We start from the raw sequence: 11,232 nt of genomic DNA on the forward strand, positions 1-11,232 counted from the left end.
CCACAACAGTGAGGCCAGAGATGCCTTGCGAGAGTGAGGCTGGGGGAGAAGGGGAAACAGGAAGGCAGTCAATCACCCACCCTAATTCCAACTCCCAAGGGATTAAAGCTCTTAAACTGCAGGGCCCCTTGTCCTCTGTGTAGTCTTGTTCATTTGCTGATACTTCACTGTTGACAACCCCGTATTTTCTTTTCCCCCCAACAAGCCAAACAGAAGCAAAAGCAGGTAAGGACTCAATGCTGGATTGACCCTCTTCTGTGCTTTTCCCTGCTAGCCAGTTCTACAAGCGGAAGACGGGGTGAACTGTGAGGCCATCCTGTCGAAGGCTGCATTTCTAGTATGCCTCTAAACCACATTCGAAACACATTTTCCCCCTCAGAGAATTCTGGGCACTGTAGTTTACCGCTGAGTTACAGTTCCCAGCGATCCTTGACAAACTACAGTGCCCAGAATTCTTTGAGGGGCCCCCACGGAATGTGCTTTGCACATACGTGTGTGTGCCACCTAAGTTTGAACAGAGTGGATTTCATGCTAGAATGGCATTCGAGGTGGAGCTGCCTTTGGCTGGAGCAGCCTGCAGTGATGGGGGTCTTCCCCCCTTACAGGGCCACCTCAATGTGTGCCGGGGGGCATTTTGCCCCATGTAGACCAGGATACAAAGGCAGCAGGCTTTTTAATCAGTTTTGATTGGGCTTCCTCCCCATGCTCAGCATAGAAATGTGAGAGAAAGGGAAGGCTGGTGGCCCGGGTGTCCACAGGAAGGAGGGGACAATTAATGACCCTAGTTTAGCCATAATTCCTTGATTCCCAGGTTTCATTTAAAAGATGGGAGTACAGGTTCTATTCTTCCCATTTTTTGGTGAGAAACTAGCTTGCTCTCCCCTCTCAGTGTTTTACTCCCTGCCACCCAGAAAAATGCCCACAGGTAGCGGTTTGGGTGGCTGCTGTGGGCGCAGTAGGAGGTGGCAGTGTAGGGCAGAGAAGAGGGGCTGGGGCTGAGCAGCTGAGGCCATTTCCTGTTGCAAGGAGTTCGTAGCTTGTTGATACTGATATGATATTGTAGCAAAGCAAAGGGGATATAGGGGTGGTATCTGATACCTCATCATCCATCGGGATTGTGTATATGCGTTTCCGGTTGAAATGGAGAGAGCCCCCACTTTGTCATTACTGCTCTCCTTTCTCCTACTTTCTGGGCTGCAGAGGAAGGGAAAAGCCGTTTTGTGACACACCCTCCTTTTTACAGACAGAGCACATCCCACCTTACGATGTCGTGCCCTCCATGAGGCCGGTGGTGCTGGTGGGGCCATCCCTGAAAGGATATGAGGTATGGGAACGTGGAAGGGACAAAACTCTGCCCCAAACCCACATTCTGAAATATGGCTGTAGCCAGTGCATTTTTGGTGGGGGAGGGGGGAAGACGAGCTGCCAGTACTCATATATTCCTAAAAGCACAAAATAGCTCCCATGTCACACAAAAATTCCTGGCTGTGGTAGTCATTTGACCAGCACCGCTGCCCTATTGCCCTCTGTCCTTTTTTTTTTCAGGTGACAGACATGATGCAGAAAGCCCTCTTTGACTTTCTCAAGCACAGATTCGATGGCAGGTAAGGCACTATTCTGAAATGAAGAGCAATTTCAACCCCCACCTGTTGCCTGGTTCCCGTGCCGCTAGCGAGTGTTGGGTAATGGTCTTGCCGCCTGTCATCCTGTCTTTCAGAATCTCCATCACACGGGTCACAGCTGACTTGTCACTGGCCAAGCGCTCAGTGCTGAACAACCCAGGCAAGCGGGCCATCATTGAGCGATCCACTACCCGGTCCAGTATCGGTGAGTCCCAGCAGGTCCCACAAGGTCAACGGGAGTTGATGCTCCAGGCATCAACCCCTGGCATCTCCAGGTGGGGCTAAGAATTACCGTATTTTTTGCTATATAGGACACACCGGACCATAGGACGCACCGGACCATAGGAGGGGGAGAACAGGGGGGGAAAAATTCTCCCCCTCTCTGTTCAGCGCCCCTTCAGTGAAGGGGCAGAAGAAACAGAGCCCCTTCCATTTCTTGTCCCGCTTCGCTGAAGGGGCGCTGCGCAAAGAGGGGAAACTGTGCAGCGCCTCTCCAGCGAAGCGAAGCCTGGAGAGCAAGAGGGATAGGTGTGCACCGACCCCTCTCGCTCTCCAGGCTTCAGGCGGCTATCCGCAAGCCTTCAGAGTGCGGCGGGAACTCCTGCTGCTCTCCGAAGACTTGCAGATAGCTGCCTGAAGCCTCCTGAGCACAGTGGGAGTTCCCTGCGCTCCGGGGGCTTCAGGCGGCTTCAGTGAAAGCAACGCTAAGCCTCCGGAGCGCGGGGGGAGCTCTTCCTCTGCGCTTCGGAGGCTTCGTGTTGCTATCGCTGAAGCCAAGGAGCCTGCATTCGCTCCATAGGATGCACACACATTTCCCCTTCATTTTTGGAGGGGAAAAAGTGCGTCCTATAGAGCGAAAAATACGGTATCTGCTTGTCTGAAACCCTGGAGAGCCACTGTCAGTCAATGCAGACGGTACTGAGCTAGATTATCTGTTCTTGTAAACATACAGTTTCATGTGGGTTGAAAAGTAATAGACGGCACAATTGAGTGAAGTGCCCTAATGCTGTTTTCTTGCACGATATCTGTGCAGTTATAGTTGCACATGTGGGAATGCGCAGAATGCAGACGCAGTGCGAAAGCGTCATGTGGCTGCATCTCAGTGTCACCCTGTAAAAATGAGTAACATTAGCAGAATTAAAGGTGTTTTTTTCCTCCTTACGTTGACATTGTACTATAAAACTGGATCCTGTCAGTTCACCTGAAGCAGCCTCCTCATTCTCCTTGAATGTACCCGGTGTCTTGCATTTCACCGCTTCCTGCAGGAGGCAACACACTGTTGTTATTTATATACCTCTCACAGCATTTTCAGAATGGGTTCCTGCTCATTTCCCAAGCTTACAGGGAAGGGTAATAATAATCTCAAAGACCCACCAAGTCTGAAAAGGGACAATTATTCTTTTAGAAACTGGTTTCTAAGTGGGATAGTTATTTATTTCATTTTCACTTCTGGAAAACAGGTTTTGCAGGGCATTGTATTGCATAAAAAAACCTGCACAATTTGCTTGGCTAGAAGTAATAGTGGGACAATATAATAATGAATGAACCATGCATTTATATAGTGCTTTCAAATGTCCAAAACGCTTCAGATGTGTTACCTTGTACTCCTTGCAAAACCCCTGTAGGATAGGTCAATCAAAGTGCAGATAAAGGCTGGGAGAAAGTAGCAAACCTTCCCAATGTCACCTGATTAGTCCTTGGCAGATTGGAGGATTTGAAATAAGGAAGTTCTGGAGTGTAGCTCCCTGTCCCTTACAGGGCAGTCCTATACTTGTCTACTCAGAAGCTCTGTCTTCTGAGTTTAATGGGATTTACTCCCAGCTAGGATTACATGTGATTGACTCCCATCATCTGTAGGGCCACAAGCTCCTGCCCTGCGCTGCACCCAGAGAAGGACCCTGCCATTGGGCAGAGTGAGGAAGCTGGCTGAGGCAGGAGATACTGCTGTGACGGTGCCCAAATGATGAGAGGACAGAGCTGTGTCCTCTGAACCTGTCCTGCTATCCTGCTATCCTAACTGAAACTTTCACCAATGCTACATCCCAGACACTTAGGGTCTAGAGACCTGAACAGGCAATTATAAATCCTTTTAGAAACCAGAAGGAAGCTCACCACAAGTAGTTCTTCCAGCCTACAGTAAAAACTGTAGTTTCAAAGGTGGGTGAGGAGCTGTGGAGGTGAGACTCCAGGGAGGCAGGTGTGTGTGGATGCCAGAGAGATGCCTGAGGCAGGAGGCAGACACAGCCTTCTTTCCTGCCTATTCAAAGGGGCAACCAGCCAACTGTCCTTCTGCTTCCTTCGCAGCTGAAGTCCAGAGCGAGATCGAGCGGATTTTTGAACTGGCCAAGTCGCTGCAGCTGGTTGTGTTGGATGCGGACACCATCAACCACCCAGCACAACTGGCCAAAACTTCGCTGGCCCCAATCATCGTCTACGTCAAGGTCTCTTCCCCAAAGGTAAGCAGGGGAGGAAAAGGCTCCTCAGGGGATTCCTCTGAATCATTCTCAGTTTTTCTGAAGCCCTTTCAGCTCTCCCAGCTGTGTTTACTGCTATCCCCTAGTTTTGCAGTGGGAGATGGATTCCTCCCGTCTCTAGGCTGTTCCCCAGCTCACTAGGTAAGCTGGTTTCTGCTTAGTTTAATTTATGCCCACCCCACGTTTTCCTGAATGGGCAGGACCATGTTCAGAACAGGGATAGGCGCTTAGGGCCCCCCGGTTGTCGAATATTATGCTCCCCCCATCCCTGACTATTGGGCATGCTGGCTGGAGCTGATGGGAGCTCAGGTCCAGCAATGTTTGGAGGACAGCAGGTCCCACGGTCCTGTTTTAAAACCTTACCAAAAGAGTTATATATACCCCCTCCCTGAAATCCCCACTTTGCAAAGTTAGCATTTCAGCTCAGGGTTTGGTTTCCGCTAGGACAGCCAGATTGCAACCCAGAGATTCACCACTGCTGCACCCAGTTACCTTGAAACCCAACTCTGACTCTGCATGTTGTTGAGAAGGAATCCAGGTGTGCTGCCCAACAGGTGCCAGCGGGGGAACTGGGCAGTGAAGTGGCAGCAGCACTCGATTTAAGGCTGTGTGGCTGGTTCCCCCACACAGGGCGCTGAACTGAGGGGTGCAAAATTATCATCATCATCATTAATATACCTATATTTTTACTGGTACCTACTCAAAGTACCAAAAGGAATTATTGTGAAAATAAGAAACTTGAGGTGGGGGCACCACATTTTCTCCTCACACAGGACGCCATATTACCAAAGTCCACTCCTGGTGGCAGGTGAGGAGAGAAAGTTGCTGCTCTCTTACTCTGGATATTTGAAGATACAGGGGAGGTCTCTGAGTGAAGACCTGGCCACTCTAATTCCAGCTGCTGGGCCAAAGAAAAACACAAGGTTGGCTCACTTTCCACACCGGCGCACAACCCTTTTACCTTTACTATACACAGAAGGTCTTCTCTTTAACCAAGCTGGTTGCCCAGGTCGAGCTTCGTGCTGTGGGGGACGGCAGCAATAGTACGTGGGAAATGTGTGCTTGGATTTCCTGGTGTTTTCTTTTTTCCCCATATGAGGTTCAGTTGTTGGGTGGCCGTGGCAACAGCGGGAACTTTCTCATTGAAAATGTCAGTGTCAGGTGACCCATGTAGCATGCAGTCTTCCCATGAGAGTGTGTGGGATTAATGGTACTCCCATAAGCCATTTAGGATTTAGGATTACAGGAAGGGTCATAGCTCAGTGGGAGAGCAGCTGCTCTGCATGCAGAAGGTTCCTGGTTCAATTCCACACATCTCCCTGTCTGAAACGCTGGAGATCTGCTGCCAGTCAGTGTAGACAATACTGAGTTAGATGGACCAGTGGTCTGGCTCAATATAAGGCAGCTTCCTGCACACCCCCTTCTCCGAAGCAACGCTGTAAAGAGGAGGTACTAATTATCTGCAATGATGCCCTCTCAAAGCCTGGGCTTCCCTGCTGCCTCTTCTAGCCCCATGGCTCTGCCAGTCGGTGGCTTCATAAGTTTTAGGAGCTGCAGAGGTGGAGGGAGGAGGCTGAGAGAGACCATGTGAGAGTTTCATAGTAAATTCTGCTTCACAGCTCAGGCATCTCAGCCAATGCACCCCTCCCGCCCGCTTTAGGTGGCCTGCTGGGAGCCTTCCAGCTCTGTAGCTGTGCCCTCTTCTAATTTTATTTTTTTCTGGAAGGTGCTGCAGAGGCTTATCAAATCCAGAGGGAAATCACAAGTGAAGCATCTCAACGTGCAGATGATGGCAGCTGACAAGCTTGTGCAGTGTCCTCCAGTGAGTTTTTCTGTCTGTCTGTCTGTCTGTCTCTCTGTGTGTGACATGCCTCTGCCTTGCCCTGGGCTCTGTCTGGCTCTTCACTTTCCTTCTGTGCCTCCTGTAACTTGACTTCCTCCACTCAGCACCTCCTGGTTCTGCTCTTAATGGCAGAAGGAACCCCCGGCAAGTGCTTTCGCCATCGATGGCCACACTCTGTCTTTTAAGAAACTGATGTGAAGTCGTCTCATATGGTAAAACGTGCCTTTGAGCATGTGCAGAGCGCCTTTCCCATGCCCCTGAGCAATCTCGCCTTATGTGTTTAGAATTCAGGAACATCCTTCCAGGACAAGTGGCAGAGATTCCTTTGCAGAGCTTTTTCGTCTAGAAATTAAGAAGTGCTCCTGCCTCATTTAACAGACAACCTTAAGATTGCAGTCCCCCATCCTCAAATTTGGGGGGAAACATTTAAAGGTTGGAGCTGATGGTGGCACTTCTGTGCCTCTGCTATACACCATGACAGGCCGCCCAGTACTTGCTTACGTTCTCCACGCAACACTACAAGCCTCATCTTCTGCCCTGCCCTGCCCTCTGTGCCTGGGTCTCTGAGGAACGGATCCCTTTCCCTCCCTCTTCTCACCCTTGCGCCTCATCCCTTTCCCCCAAGGAACTCTTTGATGTGATCCTGGACGAGAACCAGCTGGAGGATGCTTGCGAACACCTGGCAGACTACCTGGAAGTATACTGGCGGGCAACTCACCACCCTGCGCATGCTGCCGGCGGCCAAAACCTCACCACACCTTCAACTGCCATTCCAGGCCTGCAGGTACAAATAACCTAACAATTGGGGCAGGGGCAGGGAGCTGTGGTCCTCCAGTGTTGGGACTGCAAGTCCCATAATCTCTGACTGTTGATTCTGATGAGAAAAACTTCTGGGAGGGGGCAGGTTAGTGCAGAAGCCTCAACCCAGGCCAAATAAAATAAGTCACCCTTAAGTGCCACTAAAACTAGCTGTGCGAGATGTTCAATAAACAACTATTTTACTTTTAAAAGACAACTGAAGGCAGCCCTCTTTAGGGAAGTTTTTAATGTCTGATGCTGTACTGTTTTTAATATTCAGTTGGAAGCTGCCCAGAGTGGCTGGGGAAACCCAGCCAGATGGGCGGGGTATAAATAAATTATTATTATTATTATTATTATTATTATTATTATTATTATTATTATAACACAATTCCATACCCAGTGGGAATTGCGTCCTGGTACGTTGGCTCAGGGTTGCCATTTTTAGTTTGAATTGTTTCAATGGGATTTAAGTGTGAGGGACTGTCTCATGGGCCCTGCCCAGACGCGCTATGCGCCCCCAGATGGCGCTGTGTCCCTGGGTGCTTTTTGTGACCCACTTTACGGTTCCCCACTCCAGAACCAGGCCTCGCTGGGCGAGCGCGGCAACGAACGCTCCCCGGTGGAGCACGACAGCCTGATGCAGTCGGACGAGGCGAGCGACGCCTCCCGCAAGACTTGGACGGCGGCCTCTCAGCGCAGCTCCCGGCACCTGGAGGAAGAGTACTTGGATGCCTACACTGACCTGTACCAGCCTCACCGCAACCACAACAGCGGCCTCCACAGCACCAACGGCCACGACTCCCAGGACCGCCTCCTGGAGCGTGAGACAGAGCACAACCACAACGAGAGGAACTGGCAGCGCAACCGGCCCTGGGCTAAGGACAGCTACTGAGGCCTCCTGGCCAGGCACCTCCCGACCCTCCCTGGGCCAGGCAGCTAGGGAAACGGGATAAGGCCTCCTTCTCCTCCCGAGTCACGACAATTGCCTGGTATTAAGCCTTCCTCTCTTCCTCCCCTCCCAGCTCAGCCCCACAGTATACAGGTCCTGCCCTGGTATACAGGTGCTATCCATGGAACCCCAGACACAGCCACAGCTGCCTGATTCCTAGACCCCGGACGGGTGGAATCTCTCGCTCACCTTTGCTTTGGGTTAATGAGGGCCACAATAACGTCCTTGCAGGGTAAATTCCATTGGTAGCTTCTCATCCCAGGTCCATTGTTTTTTTGGGGGAGGGATTTGGGCTTCGGGTATCTCCAGGAGAGAGGCAATTGCGTGTGTGCGCACACAAAAGGGGGTGGAGAAAGGGCTGCGATTCTCTTTTTCTGACTCCAGGTGAGCAGGGCTACTGTTAGGACAAAGGAGGCTTAGCAGGGAGCAACACCAGGATCGGTTTTCCTGGTAAGACGGAGTAGATGGATTACAAGCGGAGAGACAAGATTGTGGGCTTTTGCTGAAAGGACTTGGGCGTCGTTCTCATGCTTTGCTGTAGGCCAGTTCAGAAGTAATACGATTGGGGTTGCTGAGGAACGTGAATGTCTGCTGTGGGAATGGGTGTGGTCTGCAAGTAGATTTTCAGATTTGCAGTTGCAGTGGGTGAAGTCATGACACGTGAGCTTTGTGGCATTGGTGACTGTTTGTGCAGGTGCTTTGATGCATCACACACAGCCATATGAAGCAGTTGGGGGGGGTCTAACTGTCCCCTGGGCTGAACCACTTCAAGTTGCAGGGGTAGAAGAACTGCATAGTTAAACATATTGGAAAGGAATTTCCCTCATATAGAAAATTAGTGTGGAGAAGGCTAGATTATGATGCTTCTTCTTCATGTTTCGTTTCTGTATGCAGGGAGATACATGTATTCAACAATGTGGTTCCCTTACCTGTAGCTTAAAGTAGCAGTCTAGAAACAGTTCTTCCATCTTTTCCTCCCCTTCCATTCATGGCAGTGGGAAAATGTGACATAATCCAAGAGGTGAATGATGGGTTGTGAAATGTCAGACAGCATCCACATGCAGTCATAGAGGCCACCCCACAGCGGCTTTTACACCTGGAGATATTCTCCTGTTAAGTGGGGGTGCTTGTTTTTTCAGCATCATCACTCACAGGCGTGGCAAAGGCCAATAGGAGAGCCCTACGTGGCCTTTGCCTGGCATTGCTCCTGTGAGCATCATGAGATTTGATGCCGCAATGAGCGAAGTCGTGCTCCAAAGTAACCGTAAGAACTGCCCCAAATTCCTTCCTCTTCTTCTGTCCCAGTTTGGCTTCTGTGAAGTGGAAGCCCTCCTAATTCCTAGGAACCTGAGAGGTAAACTGCACATTTTACACAAACATGTGTAATAAAGTCCTGATATGGTAGAATCATGTCTTGCACACGGGTTAATTTCCAGGGGGTAGCACATAAAGCCGAAATTGTGTCTCGTCAAATCAACCCCCTGGAAACGCCATCACGCAAGCAATTTTACCTTCAGGAAACGGTGAGAGATCTTGTGGGGCTCTCCAGGATCTCCCAAGACCTTCTCAGAACCCACTGAGAAAGTCTGAGAGCTTAAAAGCATTTTCTGCCTTTTGTGCGTTTAATTTGTACGATATCAGCTGGCCAGCTGCCAAGTGCATAAAGCTGCGATCGTGCAAGTTAAATGTGTGCAAGTTGCAATCCTACTGCACTTCAGATATATATATATTTAAAGCAGATTTGGGAGGGTATGATTTTGGATAGGGGAGCAGCAGGTATGCACAATCATTTGCAAATTGGCTGCACTAAAAATGCTTTTGCAGTGATGGGGGTTCCAGATCCACAGGAGATGGGTGGAGGGGGCAGGTGGAGGAAGCATGTTTTTCGGTGGGAGGAGAGTACAATTTTGAGTAGGGAACAGGCAATGGAGAAAAGATGAAGCACTCCTTTTCCACCGTTCTGTTGTTGAAAAAGTTGCAGCCTCCGGAGACCAGGGGATATAATATTCAACTTTTTCCCTGGCACAGAAGAGAAGCCTGTAACGAACGAGCAATGCATCTCCTTAGAGCCACAGTCCAGGCGTCTGCACTTTTCCCCTCACAGAGACTCTTCGTCTCCTTTCAGTGCACAGCCACTCCTCCTCTGTCGAGGAGCTGGTGGGATAACAATCACTTGTAAAGCCACAATGTGATAATTTTTTATTCTTCTTCTTCTTCACCCTCCCTGGAGTTCTCTGCTATAATTGCATGAGGCCTTGATCTTCCATAGTCTGTCTGGGAGGGGTGGGCGAGTACCAGCCAGCGTTGCTGCTTGGCAGTGATGCCCCCCTGCATCACTCGCAGATTGTGTTTTGAGGAGGGAGGCATAGGGCTAGAGCCAACCCCACCCCAGCATTTCCTGCTTCCTATCTCATGCACAAGCCCCCTTCCTACCCCAAAGGCCCAGCTGACCTGCCTTCGCCCCTTGCTCCAGGCTCCTCCAGCACTTCACTGGGCAGTGGATGGCAGCTCCCTGCCTTTAAAAACCACGTACACACCTATCAGAAATCAGCCTGTAAATACTGCATGCTACCATCGGGGAGTTGTTTCGAGTGTGTGTCCTACGCCCTGGGCTGGCCGGAGGAACTGAGGCGGCTCCAGGGGCCAGGGATATCCGGGTTCTGTCCCTGCAATTGCCGGTCAGTCGGCCATGGCAAGAGCTTTGTTACTATTCTTTTGTAGAGAGCACTTATTTCCCTGACAACTTGTAAGCGGTTTGAAACAACAAGCGTTTGCTGTTTATAAAACATGGCTGGTCTGTCTTTTTTTAAATGGAATATGATGGGTAAAGAACAGTGGCGCTCAGTGGGTAATCAGTGAGCAGAAATTAATGTTTTGTATGGTTTATGCACTCTTAAAGGCAACGTGGGTGGGGCCTGCTGTGAACTGGGTTAGGTGTGTTCAGTGTTGACACACAAACACAATACTTCTTGCAAAAACCTTCAAAGAGGCTTAACAGCTTTGTCGCATTGTTTAGTTCTTTGAGGCAGAGCCTAGGACAGCAGAGGGTGGGGGTAAACCTCAGACCCAGGAGGCAAATGCAAGCCTTTCACAGGCCTCAGGACTCTCCCTAGGCACCCAGCCCGAGTTGCTTTTGCCAGGCTGGACATTGCCAGACTGGAATGTGTCTTTGAATTGCAACGATGCCACTCGCTTGCCTGAATAGAGACACGCCTGTGGGTTTTTGTGGAGCAGGAACATAGCCTGCCATACAAGGGGGGAAATTGCATCTGTTGCATCACACATTTTTTACTTCTGCCCCACCACCCACCACCAACACGCTGCCCAGGAAGCCTGCACAGAAGTGCATGTGGCTCTCAGGACAAAAAGTGTTCCTCTCCCTGCAACTAAGGCTCTCTGCTGTGCCACACAAAACCATAGTTCCTAAGGATTCCTTAAGGGAATCTATGGCAGTTAATGTGGTATAGAAAAACACATAAATCAAATGGAAAATCTCAAGAGCATAGCTGCAGCCCAAAGAAGTTCAGTTGGCTGTGGCTGGAC

The 11,232-nt window shown here is 50.2% G+C and overlaps 1 protein-coding gene across 3 annotated transcripts in view; it reads left to right on the plus strand.

The window, feature by feature from the left end:
- The window catches only part of CACNB3 (calcium voltage-gated channel auxiliary subunit beta 3), a 37,829-nt gene extending 27,354 nt beyond the window's left edge, over positions 1–10,475 (plus strand). For all 3 annotated transcript variants that reach the window (XM_083427713.1, XM_083427712.1, XM_083427711.1), the window contains exons 6-13: positions 206–225; positions 1,244–1,324; positions 1,546–1,604; positions 1,718–1,827; positions 3,927–4,078; positions 5,823–5,918; positions 6,565–6,723; positions 7,318–10,475. In XM_083427713.1, coding sequence (XP_083283839.1) covers positions 206–225; positions 1,244–1,324; positions 1,546–1,604; positions 1,718–1,827; positions 3,927–4,078; positions 5,823–5,918; positions 6,565–6,723; positions 7,318–7,632 — 992 coding nt within the window. In that variant the 3' untranslated portion in view covers positions 7,633–10,475. The remainder of the gene's footprint in view (positions 1–205; positions 226–1,243; positions 1,325–1,545; positions 1,605–1,717; positions 1,828–3,926; positions 4,079–5,822; positions 5,919–6,564; positions 6,724–7,317) is intronic.
- Positions 10,476–11,232: the final 757 nt, after the last annotated feature.

This window comes from Podarcis tiliguerta (assembly GCF_965153285.1).
Source record: "Podarcis tiliguerta genome assembly, chromosome: 2".
NCBI lineage: Eukaryota > Metazoa > Chordata > Lepidosauria > Squamata > Lacertidae > Podarcis > Podarcis tiliguerta.